We start from the raw sequence: 23,756 nt of genomic DNA, 5'->3' as shown, positions 1-23,756 counted from the left end.
TATTTTTAATCCACCGCTCCCATATGATATATGCCTCCAGCCTTACCTCTATCCTGCAATCCCTGCAGACAAAAAGCAAGACTATTCTTCCAACATGGCATTCTGGCGCTGGAGAGAGACAAAGAAACTGCAAGTTGTCAGCCTCTTGGAGGGGTCTGTATATGCGCAGTAGAAATTGTAATCCACCTTGGTTTCTATGGATTGACAGTTCTATCTAGACACTTGAGGCAACTCCATAAATGGTCCCTAAGACGGGGAGAAAAATCCACAACTCTGGTTTACACTATGTGAAAACCTCGTTGCAAAGCATCAGTCAGGACCTAATTTTGCTGTCAGGATAGAGCGATCTCACATGCTCACAGCAAAAAGAAACAGATGGCTGGGAGTGGAAGGGAAGGTTTGAAGAGGTGGAAGGGCAAATTGCAAGGCTCTTCCATGCTGTTCCTTAAAGAGCTGGCTTACCTTTCAGTAATTTCTACTGCAGAGAGATACATGATAATAATGTACTTGCCAACTGGCTTACATTTGCAGGATGCATTATACACAATAATGTATACCACATAGCCTTAATAATACATTCTTGTCGCTTTAGTATTTACTATATTCAAGTCACTTTTGGAAAACGTTCAACTTGGCCAAGTTCTATTTATTTTATAGGAAAATCACAGGGGTTGGTTTGTTTGTTTGTTTGCTTTTTTTGCCCTGCATTTTATCACACACAGAGGAGGAAGTGCACATGAAATGATGTTTCAAAACAAATAAAGCATAAAAACCCAGCACATGTCATCAGGTTTACGGAGAGTGGGGGGAAGATGCAAGAAAGACAAGAGAAGCATTCACACAAATACGCAAAATGTAGGCCACTCTGAGCCTGTGGCGTTGGATGCAGTATAAATTTAAATACATGAATAAAAAAATTGTCCTGCATGTCACAAACATAAGTTTTCCTTTAGTTGCTAAACTTGAATGGCACTTGAAACAAGTGGCCCATGTCTTCAACTCCAACAAGGGCTACAAGCACATGAAATAAATTTCTTTCATGTTACCGAGCATGTAACTGAGATGCATGTTGCACGTCTATGCATCCTTACCAACCTGAAGATTAATTAATGGAGGATAAAGTTATCAACTGCTAACAGCCACAATGGCTATGCTCAGCCTCCACTGTCGGAGACAGTACAGGCGGTAGACATTGTAGGCACCTCCAATTGATGTGTGATTGCAGATGCAAGGGTCCTTTTTGACCCGGAAGAGGTTCTAACAGGGCCATAACAGGGCAGGGCATGTGTGCTCCACCACAGGCACAGGGGCTGGGAACAGAATCCCTACACAAAATGGTCGCCGCCTGTATGCCTCAGAAAGCCAGTTTGTGGGAATCGCAGGAGCGCTGTCCAACTTGCAGGCTTCCCACAGGCATCTGGTTGGCCACTGTGAGAACAGGATGGTGGACTGGATAGGTCATTGAGCTAATCCTGCAGGTGCGTCTTATGTTCTGAACCAGGATTAAATCCTATTGAACATAATAAATCTTACTTCTGAGTAGACGTGCATAGAATTTTATAGTTGTATTTTTAAAATATTTAGAAGCCAGATGTAGATTCAAGACATCATCGCTGAATACACACAACACAATATTTCATTTTTTTTAAAAAGTTTTATTATTTTTCCATTTTTAACATTAATATAACCTCTTATTTCCTTTTACATATTTTTAGCTCTACTGAGCCACTTGACTTCCCTCCATCACGTCGTCTGGTTTTTTTAAAAAAGAACTACATCATAATTCTACACATTTGTGTTGTTGTTTAGTTGTTTAGTTGTGTCCGATTCTTCATGACCCCCTGGACCAGAGCATGCCAGGCACTTCTGTCTTCCACTGCCTCCCGCAGTTTGGTCAAACTCATGCTGGTAGCTTCGAGAACACTGTCCAACCATCTCATCCTCTGTCGTCTCCTTCTCCTTGTGCCCTCCATCTTTCCCAACATCAGGGTCTTTTCCAGGGAGTCTTCTCTTCTCATGAGGTGGCCAAAGTATTGGAGTCTCAGCTTCATAATCTGTCCTTCCAGTGAGCACTCAGGGCTGATTTCCTTCAGAATGGATTGGTTTGATCTTCTTGCAGTCCATAGGACTCTCAAGAGTCTCCTCCAGCACCATAATTCAAAAGCATCAATTCTTCGGCAATCCACACATTTATACCTTCACAATTCTACATTTTTTCTTAATGTTCTTTTAAACTTTAAGCACATGTAGAAATTTCCTTCTAATAAACATTGCAGGATTTATCACAGTCCTGCTAGTGTTTTTATATGTTTACAATAATTGCCTATATATTGAAAAATTTACTCCACTCTCTCTGGAACACTTAGTCGCTCTGGTTTCAGATTTCTAATTCCGATTTCTAATTCCGCATAGTCCAGCATCTTCGTCTGCCATTCTTCAACCATTGGTAATTTTTTCTGTTTCCACTTTTGGACTAATAAAGTTCTAGCTGCCGTAGTGGCATACATAAACTATTTCTGGTCAGCTTTTAATAGTTCCCCTCCTATTATACCCAACAAACAACGCAATATTTCACGGAATCTGCTTTAGTGTTCTTCAGTTTCGATAGAAATTCTATCGATGTGTATTGGATATGATTTTTTAAAATAATAATAATCGTTGTCAAAACTGATGTGCAATGCAGTTTTAAAGTGCTTTTTGGTTCTAGCTGAGTTCCGCAATAGACATCTTAATGTGTGGGCAGTTTACAACGTGCTCCAAAGATCTTCTTGATAAAATCTTCACGAAGTGAAAATATGGCAGAACATCTTCTCACTGATGCCTGGTGCTTACGCTAACCGAGTGCACTATAACATTCTGCAAAGTAAGTGGTCAGTAATGAAGTAGTTCCTAATAAAATGGAATCTCTCAGGGCTAAAACATCTCCTTTCAATTCCTCACTACTCAGGTTGCGAAAATGTAACATGCACCTTTCATTTTTTAAGATCAGCTACAGTGAAATGGGGGCGGGGAAGGGGAGCGATAAAATTTCACAGAAGATGGACATTAGGATTGATAGTCAAGGCAAACATTTCCTGTCAACTGATTAGAAACTAGTTATTTGGGGGGGAGGGTTAGAAGCGAGGGTATGATGGACTACGTTGCCCCTGAGTCCTAAGTGGCAAGTTCTGTTTTCACAAATGTACTTCCTTTTCAGCCCTATTTAAATTCTGAAAGAGTGTGTGTGTGTATGTGTGTGTGTGTATGTGTACAGATGGGGTATCAACCCTCAGGGGAAGAGATTTGATAAACCCCAAAATAGATATTAGACAATCAATTCCCATGTGCCATTTTGAAAGAGATTTTTTGTCTTTCAGCCCAGAATCAGGGAGTAAACAGAGGCTTGTGTAATAGATTTAAACCTTTCCTCTGCTTCACCCACCCCTCAGTTGGGATTTCCCCTTCTCCAGTTTGTAATCCTAGCCTTTACCAAACAAGCCAACCATTTATTCTTCTGTAAGCCCCATGTGTAGGATAATATTTCACTGATTTATTCAAAAAGATTTCTCACAAGTCATCCTTGCCAAATTAAAACGAAAAGTATTAACTTCTGGTTCTCTGTGATCAACAAAAGATAAGATTTTTTTCTGGCCCATCAACTACATGAACCACGTACTAATCCAATACTTCTCACCTCATAAGCGTGAAAATACACACACATACACATAACTTTCTAATTGTGTCTCCTCTGGCTTCATGAGCAAACTTATTTTTGATTGCAACTGAAGCACCATCAAGCCTAATGGAGCTAGTATGAGGCCTTTAAAAGGAAAAGACTGGAGTTTTTTATTTTGGAATAAACTAAAAAATCAAACAAAAGCAAGAACATCAAATAAAAATACAATATAACCACTAATTAAAAGACAAAAAGGAAAAGGAAATGATTGCAGCACTTAGTACATAATGGGTGGGTTTGTGGTACAGTTGATCTTGGGGAAAAGATTCACACACAGCTGTCTCTCACACACCTCAAAATAGTTTAGAGGTTTGCTTGCCAGACTTCCAGTTACATGCTGCAATTATTTTTGCTGTTGGAAACAGCAGCTTAATATGGTCTTTATTAGGTTCCTTTGGTTCAAAATGACAATGCATAGTTTTTAAAATGCAAGAAAATAAGACATGCTGTGCTGGATTGGGCCAAAGTCTCATCTGTTCTAGCATCCTGTTTTTCAGTGGTTAAACAGATGCCTAGGGACGCGGGTGGCGCTGTGGGTTAAACCACAGAGCCTAGAACCTGCCGATCAGAAGGTCAGCGGTTCAAATCCTCGCGACAGGGTGAGCTCCTGTTGCTCGGTCCCTGCTCCTGCCAACCTAGCAGTTCGAAAGCACATCAAAAGTGTAAGTAGATAAATAGGTGGGAAGATAAACGGTGTTTCCGTGCGCTGCTCTGGTTCGCCATAAGCGGCTTAGTCATGCTGGCCACATGACCCGGAAGCTGTACGCCGGCTCCCTCGGCCAATAAAGCGAGATGAGCGCCGCAACCCCAGAGTCAGTCACGACTGGACCTAATGGGCAGGGGTCCCATTACCTTTTTAAACAGATGCCTATAAGGAAGCCCACAAGTCTCACAATAGCACTGTCTTGCTCCTGTTCCCCAGCAACTAATGTTTATCAGCATACGGCCTCTGATACTGAAGAGGGGCTATTGCGCTCGTGTCTGCATGCGGCAACTGCAGGGAACAGACTTTATAGGTATTTGGACTGATCGAACCAGGCTATTACTAAATCTTTCCTCAGAGTTGTGGAAAATTCAAATGCTTTGTATCTGCTACATTCATATTCCTGCACCTTGTACTAATCAGATACATTGTTCCTTTGCACTGCAAATAAATTTATATGCCGAAGGCAATCTGAAACTATTAGCATGCAAGCAGTTGTTGTTTGTTAGGGATGTAGTACTTATTGTGGGCATCTTTAAGGCAAATGCTTAAAAGGGGTAGATGAATTTTCTGAAGCATAATTCCTCCCTTCCTGTGATATTTGTTCCAAGGGTTTGTTCTATCAGTCCACATGCTGTCTGTAAGGCTGAAACATCTGCTTGTAGGCTTGCATCATCATCTTCTTCTTCTTCTTTTCTCTCTCTCTCTCTGAAGTAATGACACACTAAAAGACTGAGAAGCTCTATTTTTAGGCTTTTTTCTTACAAACAACACAAGAATTATTCTCAAAATAGCAAGTCCATCAAATTAGTTTGCTAAAATTATTTCTTTAAAGTCACCTGTTGCAAGGCAATGGTGTTCCCTCCCTTTTTTTGGAAGCAGGGGCTTATGATGTATGTCTGTGATTTTCCACATATCTCATCTTGAGAAATTGCCTCATAATGAGATATTTGTGATATTTCAGGTCTATCAGATGATAGGAACCTAATACCTCCTAATCTTGGGGACAATTTCCTCAACTTATTTCCTTTAATAAATGCTAGGTGATAAGTGTGTGTGTGTGTGTGTGTGTGTGTGTGTTTTATCCAGGCAATTTTGTGCTAAAACCTAGAGCATATTAGTGAGAAGTACGGAATCAATTATTCCTGAGTTATCAACGACATTAGATTAGAAACACAATGGCTTACTTAGCATTCACAGATCTCTAATAAAGTATATTACACACACTTAATGACAGCTATATACAAGCTGAAAAGTTAATAACATTGTTTTCCTTTCTTTTTAATTTATACTAATTCATCAGATTGTGATTTGCACCAAGGGTGAGAAGCCTGCAGCCAGAGGGCTCAGCCTAATTAAATGCATGTGACAGGGGAGCCCAGAGGGAAAGGAGGAGGGGGAGAAATGGACAAAATGGATGGAGTGATGGAAAGAGGCAGAGAGGAGTTCTCTGCAAATGATCAGATCTCTGGCAAGATATCCCTTCCCAAGCAGCCTGCTCAGTAGGGGTGGTGGAGAGAAAGGAGTGGCAAAAAGAGAAAGGGCGTCCCTACCCACTTTGGCCCTGCCCACCACTGGCTGTGGCCCTGTCCACTGTCAGCATGAGGCTCCTAGATGGGGTTGGCCTTCAGAAGGAAAAAGAGTATCCATCTGATTAGACAGTGCCATAGATATTTGCTCAGAACAGTGTGCCTCTGATTAACTACCAATTCCTGAGGACATACCTTGCTGCCTTGCTTCTGCAGTCCGGCTGACACCTGCTTGTCTGCTACCAGGCATAAAATATGCTGGAGAATGTGGCCGTATGTTCTGATCAAGCAAGAGTGCTTCTTATTTTAGGCTCATTACCCTAATGGGCGGGTAGAATCTTGGGGAGCTAAGGTCATTTAGTCAACTGATTCCTCCTAAGCAGGGCCATCCACTCATCAGATCAATCAATATTACTGTTTTAAGGTCAATCAAATCTACAGACTGCAGCAGAGCATCATCTGAAATTCATGTGCACTATATAAAAGGTTACTACCGAGCAAATGCTCCCAGGTGTTTCAAGAAAGGCTTGCATACACATTGAACCCTTAAAGCACACGGTTAGCATGTTCCTTCCCTCCAAGAATTCTGGGTAGTATAGATTACCCCTCAGATTCTAGAGTTACAATTCACAGCAACCCTTAACAAACTATAGTGCCCTGAATTGTGGGGGGTTTTTTGGGGGGGGGGGTTGCTTTCAATGTGGTCTAAAGTACAAACAATCAAGCCATACCCAGTAGCAGAAGGCAGAAACCTTCAAGGTTATCTAGCAAACATAAGGTGGCAGAAAATTTTTGCCCAATAAACCCTGTCAGTAAAATCCATTCACGGAGGCCAACATTCTGTGTGAATGAATGTAATGAGATTGAACTTAATGTGTTTTTAGAAACCCCTCCAATCCTTTGCTTTTATATTGCTAAAGTTGGATTTTACAGGAAAAACAGACCACTAAAAAGTTCAATACAGTTTCTTTGTTAAGTAAAAAGCCTGGTCAGGTCTATTATAATATCCATATTATAATGTAAGCTAGGATAATGAACAGGAGTTCCACAGCCTGTGGCCCTCCATTTATTGTTGTTGGACTCCAACTCCCATCAGCCCCAACCAGCATGGCCAATGGTCAGGCACGATGGGAACTGTAGTCCAGCAACATAGGTTTTCCACCCCTGTGCTAGAACAGGCAAGGGAAATCCAACACTCTATGCTAGAGGAGTGTGCACCTTTCCCATTTTAGTAGGCTAGGCATGTTCCAGAGAGGCTTTTCCAGAACTCTGTACCTCTGATCATTAAAATACTTTGATCAATTGCATGGCATTTTTACAAAGCGAAGCAAACCTGCAGTACTTGTGTTAGGCACAGCCCTCCTTGATGGAACCGTACGTTAAAAGCTTGTCATTCCTTAGACAGTACTGGACTGATATGAACAGAAAGCCTTTGAAACTATCTGTCTCGGCTACTCTTCAGAGCAGTGAATCACACGCCAATAGCAGATCAAGGAACAGGGGTGGGGTGAGGGGCTGAGTGATTTCCATAGCCCCCGCGTGCTCATCAATTGAACAGGTATTCATTACTGCCTGTTGCTCTCTTTCTCTTAATTGAGGAAGGGAATGCCAGCGAAAGGTTACGCTCGTGGCTTGAGCCCATAAATTATGCAATATCACAGTGTGAAACTGACTGACTGGTTACACACCACATTTCAAACATGTCAAACCAAGGCGCATTTCTCCTTTATTAAAATGACTCATACACATCTGAGAGAATGGAAGCGTGAGCCTGAGCCAGTGTGGCTTCCCAGCCAAATCAGAGCTTAAGTAACAGTCTATTACGCCAATTAATTCTAACCTCATAGGATAGTCGGAACTTCCATTCAAATTGGCATTTCTGTAACATTGCTTTTCCTCCACGTTGGGCAGTTTAGAGTTAGAAGCATCGTGCTGCAGTCAGCCTTGGGGTGGGTGGAATGAGAGGCTACAGCTATGCAATACATTCAAGGTAGGCGTTATATATGGACAAGGTAGTCCCTGGCTCTTGGTTCAGGCTCTTAGCCACTATGCCACTATGCTCAGTTTATCAATAAGTCCATCAAGGGCTCATTTGATCAAACCTCAAACCCTACTAACAAATGAATGTAGACTCAGAGTAACCCTAATTATGGGGAAATTAGAAGCTGGAAGATTTACCAAAGACATGCTACTTTTCTTATAATACGGAGTCATGAGGATCTTTGTAGAGAAGGGAAGTCTGACTTTCTCTATTTAGCCCTATTTAGGCATTCTTAAAAGGGGCGTGGGTGGCGCTGTGGGTTAAACCACAGAGCTTAGGACTTGCCAATCAGAAGGTTGGCAGTTCGAATCTCCGTGATGGGGTGAGCTCCCGTTGCTCGGTCCCTGCTCCTGCCAACCTAGCAGTTCGAAAGCATGTCAAAGTGCAAGTAGATAAATAGGTACCGCTCCGGCGGGAAGGTAAACGGCATTTCCGTGAGCTGCTCTGGTTCGCCAGAAGCGGCTTAGTCATGCTGGCCATGACCTGGAAGCTGTACGCCGGCTCCCCCGGCCAATAAAACGAGATGAGTGCCACAACCCCAGAGTCAGCCACGACTGGACCTAATGGTCAGGGGTCCCTTTACCTTTGGCATTCTTAAATTCTGCACATGGAGGTGATGTGCAGGGGAGCATGACTACCTCACCATAACCTCCCTACATGATTACTATCAGGAATTTGGAGCATGAAGAAGACTGTCATTTCAGCCATTTAAGAGTCATTTAAGAGTCTGCCTTCAGACCTTTCCTCTCAGTACTAGAAGGACAGGGGTGTGTGCCAGCACACATATCCATGCACCCCCTGCACACATACAAATATAAGACTATTTGAACAGGGCTATTCCTTGCCTTTCTCCCCTAATAGTAAGTAAGTATACTATGACTACTGAGCACACTCGCTCCTTTGGACTTTTTTTTTCAGGGAACTATATCCCCTCCCGCTTAAGACCTTTTCCCCTTTAAGGATTTATTTTCATACGATGCTTCCCCAAGCCTGCTGATTATCTGTCCCTTGTACGCGAGGGGTGCCCTTTTGGCTCCGCAAGCAATTATCCTCGTCCTCTGAACATCAGGTCCTGTTTATTGCTTCTGTCTATGCTACGAACAAGGTGAGTTTCCTATGGTTTAATTACCGTGCACTCTCCGCTACAGTTATTGTTAAATAATTAGGAGCCAGAAGAAAGCCTCTACTGTAGATTACCCCGCAATCTGTCCAAGAGCGCCCCCACCTGCCTTCTGCGCTATACGCTGCTACCAGGTTCAGCGGCGGTGTAACCTGCAAGTACCATCTGCTAAAAGCAACAAGAGGTACAACAGGGCTGTTGCCTCCATGCCAGGCTTTTGGACCCTGCAGAGGCAACTGATTATAGTCAGCTGGACATTCCTTTGAATGAACCCACCAGAGCTACTTCTTATGTTAACAAGCCTTAGTTTTCCTTCCCTGGCCACCCAACCTCTCTGCTCCGCGCTGCTCCCTTAGCGCACCTCCCGCAACGTTCTACACCTCGCGCCGCAAAGCCTGTCTGCCCCATTACGACACTGTCGTAAGCAGCGGTACTAAAGCAGCCGTCTCCATCCCGGAAGTCGGGTTCGCGCTTTACGTCGCGCCTGTAGCCGGAAGTATCCGGAGACCAGGTTTCGTTTCGTTTTGTTTACCGTCTCCGTGTCGCTTGTTCTCGGCTGTTGCTGGGGCGGCCGGCGGCGGCGGCATGGACAGGAAGAAGAAGCCGCTGGATGTTACGGTTTCCTCGGTGAGTGGCGAAGCGGGGAGGGAGCCCATAGGGTCCCGGGGACACACACGCACCCCGCCGCCTTTGCCCTTCTTCCCCTGCAAAGGGGCTGAGCTGGAAGGCCCAACGGCTGCTGGAAGGGGGGCGCTCTGCACATGCTCGGGGGTACCTGGAAAACCCAGCAGGAAAACCTTTGGCATGAAAGAGGAAGTTGCCGCCCTTGCACAAATTGTGAGCCGCCCAGGCTAAGCTGTGGGAAACAAATGATTTCTTTGTGCCACTTTACATGCGCCCTTAAGCTCTAATTTACTTGCCTTTTTTATTTTTATGGTTGTAAGTTGCTAATTGTTGTTAATATTGTGATTTTGATGCTGTAACCTGCCTCGGGACCTTAGGGTTGAAGGGGGGGGGTGTCGTAAGAATATCTACCTTTCGACATTAGGGTTGAGCACCAGGTACAAGTTAAGCACCATTTCTCGTACACCTCAACTCCTCTGCTAATCCCAAGGGCATCCCTTGAAGGGGAACCTTTCAGATTGTCAAGGCCATCTTGACAGTTCCTGGGCTCTTTAAATGCAAAGAGGTCCTGATGAGAATGTAATTGTCCAGCTCTTTCCGTGTCCTGATAATTCAAATATTTCAGAAAGTGTTGTTAAGGGGAGCGGAAACCCAATTAGGTTTTAGGATCATTTTTAGGTCTAGCTCACTCCTTCATTTAAAAATGTTTTAGCTACCCAGAGTACAATAAGATTTTTATGCCGTTGATGTAGACAGCTATCGGACCTGTTCATTCAATCCAACCAGAATGTACTACTCTTAAGTGAAGTACAGACCAGTGTTTTTAGAAGTGATCCCACCATTGGCTCCCGGGACGTTTCTGGGCACAATTCAAAGTGTTGGTGCTGACCTAAACAGCCTTGGCCCAGTATACCTGAAGGAGTGTCTCCACCCCCATTATTCTGCCTGGACACAGAGGTCTAGAGCTGAGGATCTTCTGGCGGTTCCCTCCCTGCGAGAAGCAAAGCTACAGGGAACCAGGCAGATGGCCTTTTCAGTAGTTGCGCCCACTCTGTGGAATGCTCTCCTATCAGATGTCAAAGAAATAAACAACTATCTGACTTTCAGAAGACATCTGAAAGCAGCCCTGTTTAGGGAAGCTTTAATATTTGATGAATTATTGTATTTTCATATTTTGCTGGAAGTCACCCAGAGTGGCTGGGGAAACCCAGTCAAATGGGCGGGGTAGAAAAATAATAATTATTATTATACATGAAAATTCTGAGCAGTCGGTCAGACATCTGAGCTATCCCACTGCTGCATTGCAGAATGCTTGGTTAAATTTTTATTCACATTTGTTGGTTTTTTTTGCATAAAATAAACACTTGAATGGGAATGTTCAATGTCTGATAAGATGTTGGATATTCTCTTAGGAGTATAAATATTCTGTTTGATCAATTATATTGATTGGTGAGTGAGCTGGGACTGACAATCTCATCAATCCCCTCTGCAAATCTTTTTAAAATGACTGATTAAAAATGACAGTGTACGCTATAATGTTCCATAAAATAAACTGTTGCAATTTAAATTAAAGTTTTAAATTGGAGGTTGGAAACCTTTTCAGCTTGGTAAGTTGTGTTCTTACATCCTCCCCCCCTCCCCCAAGAACCATTGTGATAGGAGGGAAATAACATCAGGTGACCCATTTTTCCTTTGCTGCCAAGAATGATCCCAGGCAATGCAAGTGTGGCATATCAATTGAGTTTTCAAAATAATCAAGTTTTATCTGAGGTAATCAAATACCAGTCCTTGTCTTTTTGTATGGCTATAGATTAAAGAACATCTGAATCTAGAACTGCTTATTACTCCTATATTATATTGGGTATATTTCTAACCAAACATCATATGGGATAAAGTTTTGTCAACCCTCACTTTATATGCATTTGTGCTGGTCACCTTACCAGTATTTTAATTTCTCAAGGTTGTAAGTATTTCAGTTGCTGGACTATACAGTAGTTGCAAATTTATGTTCTTTTCCACCGAGACTCATTTAAAGTTCTTTATTGTCTTGCTAAATGGAAAATTGTCTTTCTTTTTCACTGTGCTTGATGCAGCTCATAGACTTGAAAGCTGAACTTTTCAGAAAACAGGAAGAATTCAAAAAAGAAAAACTTCTGAAAGATGCTGGAGTGCCTGTAAAACCTAAAGCAACAAACAAGGTAGAGTTTGTTTACAATTCAACCCTATAACTATCTGCTCAGAAATAAGTTTGCTGAATTCAATGGGAATTGTACATAGGATTGCAGCCTACAACTTAATAACCTTGTTGAATTCAGTGGACCTCTAATTCAAGAGTGATCTTCTCCTTGAACAGCTGCCTGAAAATCTGAACAGTAGTTTCCAGAAATGTAACAGGCTCAAGGCTAATGAGCTAAAAAGATGCAATTTGAAGAATTATGTAATCTGACATTCAATAATTCTGTGGTTCTCTATACTACAAAATAGACCTTTTTGTTTTAAGGAGAGCCTGTAGAACCCCATACTACTGTTAGACAACTTACTTGCAAACCATTTATTACATTTAGGAAGAGTTTTGTAGGGATGGAAAGCTTGGGTGCTAGGGGCTAGGGGCCTTATATCACACACCTGAGCTCTGATGTATTTAGAACTGGCCACTGCTGGAGCCTAGATGATGGAAAGATCTATCTTTTTTTAAACAAAAAAATATAAGCCTGCTGGATCAGGTCAAAAGTCCATCTAGTCCAGCATCCTGTTCTCACAGTAGCCAACCAGATGCCTTTGGGAAGCGCACAAGTAGAATCTGAGTGGAACATCACACTCCCCTCTTGCAGTTTTCAGCAACTCGCGTTCAAAAGCATGCTGCCTCTGACAATGGAGGTGCTGGATGTTCTACGACTATTTGTGATAACTGAACTCTGGTATAGTATTTATGTTTCGTTCTGAAAATTTAATATTGCAGAAGCCGAGCATTTGGACTAAACAAAATAAAGGTGTTTCAGATCGATCTGAGAAAGATGCTGAACAAAAGATAGAAGAGCAACAAACACTGGACAAATCAAGGTAATACTTCTGAGAAGGGAAGACATAAAATTTTATTAGTCTGCTTACATATTATACACTGAACAAATGTAAAATAGGACTGTGTGCTTCAGAGCTGATGCTCAGTTTCTGCTTCTGAAATTAGTTCTGAACTTTTGCAGCCCTAGGCTTGAATGCCTGTGCTATAGACAATAATTTCTCTGACACCAAGTGTGTAACCATTTGTGCATCCGATACCATAGGTTGCCTGTTAAAATACATCTGAAGTCCATTTCTAAGGATGTGATTTATCAGACAGTTTGCACATGAGAGAGTTCAGATTCAGGCATATGCTCCCTTGAAATACATCCCCAACTTTGTAGGATGCTCATAAGCATTTTTGCTCAGAAGTCTTAGTTCACTTCAGTGGGTCATTCGTTCCTAGGAAGTGCTCAGGATTGAAGTCTATCTGCAAATAAGAATAAGTAATGTCCTTCATTCTCTGTGTGAGTGGAGTGTAACACTCTTTGCATTTCGACAATTATGTACAGCATCACATTCTTGGAGGTTTGGTGTCTTTCCAACTGGAACTAGTAGTATCCCTCTTTTCCCATCTCCTTGTTTCTGAGGGCGCTAAGGAACAAATGGCTTGGAACGCACAGGCAAATTCATTAAAAACTGTGGCATTACAGAAAAGGAAGGAACAAGGAAGGAAGTAATGTACACAGAGAAGAGAGAATTGTGCTTGCAGCTAGGGCTCCTGTTGTTTCTACCAAAATAAGTTGCTTTATTAAACCGAAAAAAGTTTCTCCCTAGCATTGCTATGTTTTGATAGTGCCCGTGGCTTTGATTATTGCCTTCTGGGCCTCTAGGAAAGCACTATAGCCTCTTTTTTTAAAAAAGTCAAATTGCCTCCGTGTGATTCCTCCTGAGAGGTCCTTGTATATATGTACGCCCATGATTGTGTGGAGGATGTTGCTGATCTGTCCACAGCTACATCAGTAGTGACCCAGTGTTCTCACCATTCCACGCTTGGGAATCAAAAATGCCCCTGTTGCTGCTGGTTTAGGTCGCATAGGCTGCCTTAAGAGGAAGCAGCCTTGACTGCAGGCAATGATGTAAGAAATGAAATCTTTCTCCCATATCCGTAATGGCAAAAGACTTCTTCCTTTCTCATGGTTAACTGAAAGGGATGTGTTCCTGTGTTTTGTAGGCAGAAACTAGAAGAGAAAGCACAGCTCTATGAGAAGATGACAAAAGGAGACTTTCCAGGTGAGTGAAAGCCTTCTTCTTTATGTACAGCAGAATTGGCAACTATCTCCCTAGGATTGCTTGTCAGACTCTGTTTTCTGCGCATTCTCATGTAGCGTAGTCAAGGGCATTGCTGGCAGCAGTAGAGCTGATTGCTGCAATTTTATATTGACTGCTCTCTCGGCTGGGTCCTTTTGATATCTGTCATTTACAGATTGATTTTTCTGTTTTAGATGAAGAAACTGAGGATTTGTACCTTGTGGATTTCACCCAGAAGATTATAGACAAACGGAGAGAAGTACAGGAGCTGTGTGCAAATGAAGCTGCTAGAAAGGCAGCAGAGAAGGCAAACAGGGAGGAAGAGAGACTTTCTGAAGCAGAAATTCCACCTCCTCAGGACCCCACTGAAGAATGGTTTGTGGCAGCATTGTGGTGGTTCAATCTTGTTTTCTATGATTTCTCTGCAGTTACTACCATCATTCCCATACCACCTCCCACACAGAGAGCATCTCTTAAGTGAAAGATACTACTAATCTATAGTTAACTTTCTTACCTATAAGGAATCAGTATTCCATGAGTTTTCCTTGCCAAAGAATTTCCAGTAGACTATGCTTTTTCATATTAAGGGTGATTCAGTTGTATGTTTTCCTTGGTTAGAAGCTGCATGAATTTCACCCCCTCCTTCATTTAGAATAGAGTTCAGTCATAATATTTTTTTTGAACAGCATTTTAAAGTTTGATTCATATGTAGAAGCCATTAAATCAACCAGCTGAAATTCTGTTCACTGGTTTCCTATCAGATGTACAGTGGTACCTCGGGTTACATACGCTTCAGGTTACATACGCTTCAGGTTACAGACTCTGCTAACCCAGGAATAGTACCTCAGGTTAAGAACATTGCTTCAGGATGAGAACAGAAATCGTGCTCCGGCAGCGCGGCAGCAGCAGGAGGCCTCATTAGCTAAAGTGGTGCTTCAGGTTAAGTACAGTTTCAGGTTAAGAACGGACCTCTGGAACGAATTAAGTACTTAACCCGAGGTACCACTGTATACACATCTCTTAGATAAACAGCCACCTTTTCCTTTTTAGTAGCAATATTTTCATAAAACAAAAGTGCATACTTTTTAAAAGCATTGATATTTGTCAGTCTCTCTTAAGACTTCTGTGAACTTGTTGGCCCATAAGATCACAACTGCTATTTTCCTGGCTTGCCTGGAGCTGCTGTCTTTAAGCTTGTGTTACAGAAGTTAAATTTCTAGATATTTAAATTTACTTTAGTTGTAAAAGCATGCATCTTGCAAACAGTCATCTTAGTACTACAAACAACTCATAAATTATTTTCTGAACAGTCAGTGAATGTGTAAGAAAAGCGTTGAGATGCTGCAAGGTTTCTCTCCCCCCAGAGTTGGAAAAAACTCTGATAAACAGAAATTGGATACCTACCAGTAGGTGCTCCTGGTAGAGATAGAGAGAGCTATTCCTGGGTCCTTGGCATTCTTGGAAAAAGCAACATAATGAAAGCATAACTCACTGATAGCTATGTGTCTGCACTCTAAATAATTTGGAGCATTAAACACCAAATATTACTGCCACTCTTAATGGGCAGCATTTACTGCTACTGTACTTATCTGGATCTTGAACAGTTTTCGATAAGAGAAGTAACTGAGAAACCGTTTTACATAAAAAGAACTTTGACAGACCTTCTGCATTGCATTTGTGTTCAGCTTTCATTAAAAAAGTGGAACAAATGCAGAAGCAATCATTAAATGAGTCTTGAAAAATATTGTTTCAAATTTAATACTTGTGTGGGAAGTCAATGCTGCATCATTATTTTCGCCACAGGGAGCAGGCACAGTGTGCCAGTTTAGATGCATGCTATTGTACAATTTTAATGGTTCTCTTAACTACCTTATCACAAAAGCTAGCAGCTGAATTACAGTGAGTTTTTGAAATGGTGACTCTCATAAATGTTGGGAATGTTGAAAAAAGAAGGAAATGATGCTCTGTTAAACTTGTGACTGCTAACATTTATGGTGAGGTAACTAAAGGATTGTTCTATGCAAAGTATGCATATTACATGTATGTATTTGTTTCCTTATTTTCTAAGTTATAAATCAGACTGTTACTACTGTATAAAGCTGATTTTCCATTTAATTCTAGGGTAGATTATGTGGATTCCTTGGGCCGTTCCAGACGCTGTATGAAGAAAGATTTGCCACATCTGCTTCAAATGGATAAAGAGCTTCAGGGGAAGAGGTGATGCTTGTACTAAATTAAATAGCTGTTGTTTTCTTTTACAAATGGAATGGTACTTGGCCAGTTGGACTCTGATGGAAAATGTTCCGTGTTCACAGAGGGGTACATCCAGCTGCTTCTTTTCCCCATGTCCTAAGCCCGGCACAGGTTCAGGCACAGGTTCCTGAAGAATCTTGTTTTGTTTGAGCTAAGAGGACACTTTATTTTTTTTTGTAGAGAACAAATTCTACAAAAATACATGAAAAAGCTTCTAGGAGATGAGCAAGTTGACAAATTTGTCTGTTCATTCTGGTCAAATCTGTGTTTGCAGCCAAGTTAGCAATATTATACTGCTTCTTGTCGAGGATCAGCTTGGGGAAAACAGGGATGACTAATTTTTTGGCTGGAAATGTACTGGGAGCCAATGTAGGTATTTCAGGACCGGTGTCATGTGGTCTCTGCAACCACTCCCAGTCACCAGTCCAATTGCCACATTCTGGAGTAGGTAGCCCCACATAGAGCACAAGCGGGAGATAACCAGAGCATGCACCACTCTGGTGAGACAGTCCGCAGGCAATAAAATTGAATTTTAATGTGTCCTAATGAAACCTAGAGGAGTCTGGCATTTTCTGTTCTTAGATAAATGCATTTCAAAGCTTTTTGATCAAGTCAAGGACATAATGTTCTATTAAGTAGAACTTGATTTGTTTTTCCACTATTAAGTCTTATGATAACTGGGCAAAATGGGCATTTTAGGGAAACTAATCACATGAGTTATTAAGTAATTGGCTCATTCATTTTTTCCCCATAGCTAAGTAGGAAAAATAAAAAGATATTGAAATGTAATTCTGTTGATCTGATGAGGGTAGCTTGCCAATTGCTTTATCTTCTTTTTATTCCGTCTTTGCTTCCCATCAAGAGAATGCCTTCTGCAGAGAAATGTGATCACTTGGCAGTGGGAGGAGCTATTTCATATATTTTAAGGAATTTTCCAGTTTTTTCTCTTAACATTTTTTTTTTTAGATAACGAATGAAATGCTTTTTAAGGCAGGACTTTACAGTACCTTGTCAGCAGCATATTGCTCCCTCGAAATAGTTTCTGAAAGCTATGTAACAATTTACAGCATCGAGTAATTACAATCCCTTTATATTGTAGAATGTACAACTCAAAGGACATATAGAGAAATGCTTTTTGATGGCTGCTCTGCAAGTGTCTTGGCAGTTCAGCAGAATACCTACCCAGAGGTGCTCTAAGGCTCTTAGAGAGCTCCTGTTATATGGTATTGTGCTTTTAGATGAGATATACTTAATTGGTTTTGGGATTGGTAGGTTTACAACCATTTCTCACTCACGAACTCTTAAGGGATGCTTCCCTTCCCCCCCTTAGGCAAATGACAGAAGAGAAGACTTTGTTGTCTGAAGATATGAGAAAGGAGCTTCAGCGTCAGCAGTGGGAAAGGGAAGAAGAAGAAGCCCTAAAGAAACCTATGGGACCCATGCATTATGAGGACATTAGAGAAAATGGTGTGTATTCTAACTGTGTGTGCAGATCTGCCTTGAGAAATGAGATGCGCTTCTACTTCCATTGCATAAATAGATTCAGTTCAGTATTATCTTCTCGATCAAGGCCATATCCTGATTTTTTAAGCAAGGTGATCATCAGCGTGCAGAATTCAGAGGATGCTATAATTAAATGTGGGGGAAGTCCCGTAAACTTATACCACATATAATAATAATACATCACACATCTTTACCTAATTAGTGATTAAAATGTTTATATACTGCTGTATCATAAAATATATCACAGCAGTTTACAACAATATATAAAAACATAAAGTCATACAATAAAATCATAAAAAGTTTAAACTCGATCCAGGGTGATTACTGTCGGAAGAGCAGAAATTCTCTGTCCCCATCCTTCATCCGTTGAAAGTGGGGGAAATCCATTGAAAAAAGATGGTTAAGATTGTTGTGATGTGAGTAATCTGTGTGTATTTAGAGGTGTAATAAACAGGTTACTATTCCGCTTCATTAAAAACTGACTTAAGCAAGCACTGTCTTCCTTTGCCTAGGGAGGGCTGTAGGTCAGTGGTAGAACACATGCTTTCTTTTTTCCAAAGATCCCTGCTTAATTCCCTGGCATCTCCAGGTAGAGATAGGAAAGACTCCTGTCTGCAGCCCTGGAGAACTGCAGATCACTCTAAGTAAAACAGAGCTAGATGGATTCAGTACTCTTCTGTGTTCCTGTGACTAGTGTTGAATATCATCCTAAGAGGCAATTCTCTGTGTCCCAATATCCCTGTAGTTTAATGTAGGATGAATTCATAACACTGTACAAAAAAATCTTCCTTTCAGAGGCCAGACAGCTTGGTGTTGGTTACTTTGCCTTTGCCCGTGATCAAGCTTTGAGGAGAAAGCAAATGGAAACCTTAGAAATGCTAAGAGAACAGGTATGAAGTTTAAGTGTTCACAGTTGTGCTGGGGGGAAATATATGTTCCACTGTGGAGCTTTTCCTTAGGTATTGTATGGTTGGTGCATATGAGCAGTAACCTAAAATGTCCAGTGTCAGCCTTTTGAAAGACGTGTAGTAATCGTAGCTGAATCAAGAACTGCCAATATGTGACCGAATTATTATTGTGACATCTGTGGGTAATGAATCTCCATGTGTGCAAATGTAGGGAGATTAAAACTTCAAATTGGGTTGCAGTTTATTCGTTAGGTTTAGGTGCAGAAAATTACACAGAAGTTTCCCAAATAGATTGCTTAGTGTGACTTCGATTTACAATACTCATTCCTTTCTAAACCCAATACCTTTAGTTCTGTGGCTGCAATGAAAAACTTGTACGTCCTACTGTTTGTTTTAAGACTGTCTCTGAAATAAGATTTGATCATACCAAGGTTTTATTATCATACCTTAGTAATTATTTGGCCACTTACAGAAGTGTTTGCAATATCAGAGTTTGGATTTGAAAAATATGGGGGGGGGGAGAGATGGGTTGAAATAAACTACATGGCTGTTAAGAAGTGTCAGTGTGTGATTGTAAGCAGTGAATTATTGGAAATAGCAATGTAAATCACTTGCTACTGACTACATAAATCAATTGTCATTGACTGTTCTAAGACTACAGACCAGAGAGCAAAACGTGAACATTTAGCAGAGAAACGTAAGGCTGTTCTGGAAGCCAGGCTGTCCAAGCTTCGAGCGAAAAAGCGATTGAAAGAAGGTGACACAAAGGAAAATGGAGGTACTTTCTCTATAAATTACTTTCCTTAAATGCAGAGAACAAAGGATCCACATCTGTCTTCATAAAACTGAACTGTTAATGAGGACCTCGTTAAACGCTGATCATAAGACCAATATTTCATCTCTATTGTATTGCATTTTTTTTTCAGATAGCATTCAGAATCCATTTTCTGAGGGTTATATCTGACTAAGCAACACTCCAAGAAGACTCATTGAAATAAATTGACTTAAGTTAGCCATGATTTCATTGGGACTTCTCAGAGTATGGCTTGCTCAGATAAAACCTTGAATCCAATATGATGTTGCAGCTTTTGAGAAGAGTAGAGAAAGATGTTCACTTAGAGAATGCATGTTAGCTAGGGGGAAGTATTTGGGAATCAGAGGATTGTGGGATATACTGATGCGGCTAAACTTAATTCCCCCCCCCCCCAAATTCAGAGCTCATATATGCCATCTGTGCCTCCAAACTTTCTCATTTGTCAGATATTCAGAAGCCTTTGTTAGTCTTCATTAAGATTATTAGGATTATTTCCATCTACTTCAAGGCACTTTCTGTTGCCAATGTTAATTGGCTTCTGTAAGACTGGTGAAGCCTGGCAAAAGTGAAGGTCATGATGCATGCTCAATATAGAACCAGGTGGAGAACCTTTTTGGCTCCATGGTCCAGATTTTTATCAGTATCAGCCTTGTGAGTAAAATTTGACAGGTACACAAAACTGGCCACCCATCAAAATCCCCTCTGCAGCTTTTCAAAGTGCTATTTGAATCAGTCTCTCCCCTCCTGATTCAAGTGGTGCTTTGTTCTACTTCTCCTTTAAGTGGGCGGGCAGTAGCAGTAATGCCCCTTCGCTCCCTGCTTGAAGGAAAAAGGAAAGGGCTTTAATCTCTGCTCTTCAGCATATTACATCCTGCTGCATGATGCTGCTTGCACCTGGGAACAGGGCAGTGGAACCTATTCAGGATTCAGCACTGTCATGCTGATGGGTGGGCGTAGTTATGGGGAGAGGGCATGGCAGGCCAAGAAGGGCCCATGGACTGGAAGTTCCCCACCTGTGATATAAAACAATTGGGGTAAGTAGAAGGAACCTTTGACTCAGCAGATGCTGCTGAACTACAACTCCCTGACCATTAGCCATGCTTGCTATGGCTGTTAGAAGCTGTAGTTCAGCAACATCTGCAGGGCCAAAAGTTATCTGAAGTCTAGGAAACTATAGTGAAATATTTTCAGTCTTGCTTAGTTATTCTTGCCTTGTTATTCCAATGCAGCCTTTAAAAGATACATTGCTGAGCAACATTTGAGCTATCTATTGAAATGCTAGGGGTTTAATTTATTTTTTCTTCAATTTCTTGCTTTGTCGTGATTTTATCTGTAGCAGTTTTCTTTGCAGGGTGGGGAATGAACATCCCAGTGAGATGCTCCCCCCCCCCCATTAGGTAATGCTTTAGAGTGTCAACTTGTAGCATGGCAGTAGCTTGTTGAATTATCTCCAGGCTCAAGTAACATTTGTTTTAATAATCTTTATTCTCCACTAAAACAGAAGAAGAAGTTTCTGTGCCAGCAGCAGCTGAATCCAAGCCCATTGAAGTGCCAAGGGTTTCTGCGGAAAATAGAAAAGTGGAAGTGATCATTCAGGAAAGGAAAGATACAAAGCCTGGCGTGCCCTATGTCCGAGAGTGGGATAGAGGCAAAGGTAAAGACTTGAAATGTGCATCAGCTTAGCATGGTATAATAAACCTTTGAATGGTGAGCTGCTCATACTGTGTCAGTATAATCTCTGCTTCAGTGGGCTGGTGAAGGAATTTCATGTTGTAATAGTCCTTCATAGGGGGGAAAAAGAAGGCACCACATTTCCTGTGGATTCAAATCTAAGGTGTTTGGGGAGAAGGCTATGCTACCTCTTTATTCATTAGGCAAAAATGGAAAACATTTTAGCCTTGCCTTCTCTCTGTTGTGCTCCTTGATTCCCTTGAGGACTTTTTAGTGTAAATTTGTCACCTGAAATAAGGAGAGCCAGTGTAGTGTAGTGGTTAAGAGCGGTAGTCTTGTAATCTGGGGAACCGGGTTCGCGTCTCCGCTCCTCCACATGCAGCTGCTGGGTGACCTTGGGCCAGTCACACTTCTTTGAAGTCTCTCAGCCCCACTCACCTCACAGAGTGTTTGTCGTGGGGGAGGAAGGGAAAGGAGAATGTTAGCCGCTTTGAGACTCCTGAAGGGGAGTGAAAGGCGAGATATCAAATCCAAACTCAAATCCAAACTTATTTCCACCTGGACTTTGTTCTCAAAATATTTATTCCCTACCAAAACCACTAGAGGGCACACCATGCAAGAGCAATGTTGACACATTCATAGTGTTAAAATGTGTGTTTTCTTCGTTAGTTCTGCCTCTCTAGTTTATTGTGGCCATGCGCCAGTGTGACCAAGATTTGGTTAATGGAAGAGTTTGATGGTTAAGCATAGTATGTAAAATAATAATAATTGAGCTTGCTCTTTTTTGTCCCTTCTTCCCGTTAATAGAATTCACTTTTGGACTGTGGTCAAAGAAGCAGGAAGATCTCAGAAATGAACGAGACCCGGAATTTGCACCTCCCTCTGCTTATTTTATGGGTCAGAAGAGAACGCATGACTTTAGAAGCCAGAATTGGAACAAGCCTGGAACCTCATATGAAAAAACAGAAACCCTGACAAGAAACTTGCCATCCCCATCAACTGAACCTTACAGTAGCAGCTCACAGAGCAATCAGTCCCCCCCCACTCAGGAACATGACAGTGAACTGCAAAATCAACAGCCAGCTTACCAAACTTTAGATGACATGCTGTCATACTATAAACAAGTAACATGAGCTTTAGATGTTTTGAGATTAATCAGATAACAGTGTTTGGGATTCTCACTTTTCATTTTGTTTTAAAGCTCAAGAGAAAAGGTGTCTTGGTAGGATAGGTATCACATGCCTTTTGTCATGTATGCATCTTACTTGCAGCCCTTGTGCTACTTCTGTCACCACTAGCATTAAAAGTTTCTGCTTTTAAACATTATTGCTATAGTATTCTGTATTTGCTGCCATTTCCACTGCTGTTTGCTTCACCATACATACGATGACAAGGGCCTCCTTTAGGCACATTAAGGCCTTGGACCTGACCAGCGGGAATAATGACTCTTTTAAATAAAAAATAGTATGCATAGCCAGAAAGAGGCCACCATGCTATTTTGCAAACTGCTTTTGAAGATCCCCTTAGTTTTTGAAATATAGCTTATTATTTAACATGACAGGCTATTCTTTGAGAAACACAGCACATGCCTACTTTTGGCATGCAGAATTAGTTGTCCAGGCTTTTGCATCCCAGCATTAGAGTAATTTAGTGCCAACTTGTAGGGTATAGTAAGCAGCATTCCATGAAAGGTCTTTTAAATTATAAACCATGTCCACCCCATGGCAGCTGGCATTTCTTCACATCCCAAGCAAAATAGTGCGTTGAATGGAAGCCTCTTAAGATTAGTATGGTGCTGGTTCTGCTATCCCATTAATCATTGGAATTCTGACAGTGCTGACAAAGCAAGCAGTTCATGTGGGTGAGTGTTACCAGAAGCTGCTATTTTAATATAATGGAAAGATTCAGCGGTTTTTCCCCACCCATCTCCCTAACCCGAACAGTTGTTTTGTGTTACTTAAATATTTAAAGCTGTCCCTTTCACTGATACAGAGTGATTAGGATGACAACTGGCAGCAAAATAAAACTCGATGCGTTTTCCAATTCTCCAGTGTCTATTTTAGTTTGAGCTATAAAGTTGATGAAGGATCTGGGGGGCTCATAGCTTTGCAATTGCTTTAAAAAATAAGGCAACACTCGTATAGTCCCTTTCCTGATTTACTTATCTCAGTAATATAAACAAGAGCAACAGTGTTGCATTTGATGGAGCCAACAAGCGGGGTGGGTGGGTGCAAATGTGTGTGTGTTGGTGGAAGGGAGCAGCAATTCCATGTGTCTCAAGATCACATTTCTCTTCAAGAAGTAAGCCCAATGAACGGTGGCAACTTCTATCCTCCAAAGTATTCCTGAGACTTAACAAAGCTACAGCCCACTAGATGGCAACAGACTACTAAAATATTGACAAGCTATGCACAAGGGTCAGACAACTGTTTTAGGTACCCAAAAGTTTAATCAACTGTTGATTTCTAGTACTTAAGAGGAGCTTTAATAGGTTGAAGGGGTGTTAGAAACACATAGGCCAATCTAAAGACAAATCTCTTTAGAAACCCTGGAATATGAGAGCATAC

The 23,756-nt window shown here is 41.4% G+C and overlaps 1 protein-coding gene and 1 long non-coding RNA gene across 6 annotated transcripts in view; one reads left to right on the top strand and one right to left on the bottom strand.

Moving 5' to 3' along the window:
* Positions 1 to 9,571: 9,571 nt before the first annotated feature.
* On the top strand, positions 9,572 to 23,232 carry CCDC174 (coiled-coil domain containing 174). Of its 2 annotated transcripts, none has more exons than XM_083426982.1 (11): positions 9,572 to 9,735; positions 11,826 to 11,930; positions 12,692 to 12,792; positions 13,964 to 14,022; positions 14,235 to 14,415; positions 16,162 to 16,257; positions 17,624 to 17,760; positions 18,592 to 18,686; positions 19,359 to 19,482; positions 21,023 to 21,172; positions 21,997 to 23,232. In XM_083426982.1, exons 1-11 carry the CDS (start codon positions 9,694 to 9,696, stop codon positions 22,320 to 22,322), a joined length of 1,416 nt encoding a protein of 471 aa, XP_083283108.1. In that variant the 5' UTR covers positions 9,572 to 9,693; the 3' UTR covers positions 22,323 to 23,232. The 2 variants fall into 2 exon arrangements, with proteins under 2 accessions (XP_083283108.1, XP_083283107.1); XM_083426981.1 differs by having other exon boundaries at positions 21,020 to 21,172.
* LOC310671240 overlaps positions 12,815 to 23,756 on the bottom strand; it is a 31,560-nt gene continuing 20,618 nt past the window's right edge. Inside the window, exons 4-8 of one of the 4 annotated variants that reach the window (XR_014507916.1) lie at positions 21,217 to 21,299; positions 18,122 to 18,221; positions 17,775 to 17,919; positions 15,445 to 15,497; positions 12,815 to 13,219 (exon numbers count right to left, since the gene is read on the bottom strand). This is a non-coding gene — a long non-coding RNA (uncharacterized lncRNA). The remainder of the gene's footprint in view (positions 13,220 to 15,444; positions 15,498 to 17,774; positions 17,920 to 18,121; positions 18,222 to 21,216; positions 21,300 to 23,756) is intronic. The other 3 variants (XR_014507917.1, XR_014507918.1, XR_014507919.1) reach the window with 3 other exon arrangements.

The sequence above is a fragment of the Podarcis tiliguerta genome, assembly GCF_965153285.1.
Source record: "Podarcis tiliguerta genome assembly, chromosome: 2".
Taxonomy (NCBI): domain Eukaryota; kingdom Metazoa; phylum Chordata; class Lepidosauria; order Squamata; family Lacertidae; genus Podarcis; species Podarcis tiliguerta.
Note: the sequence above shows the minus strand (reverse complement) of the source record. Positions and strands in the feature narration are given on the sequence as shown.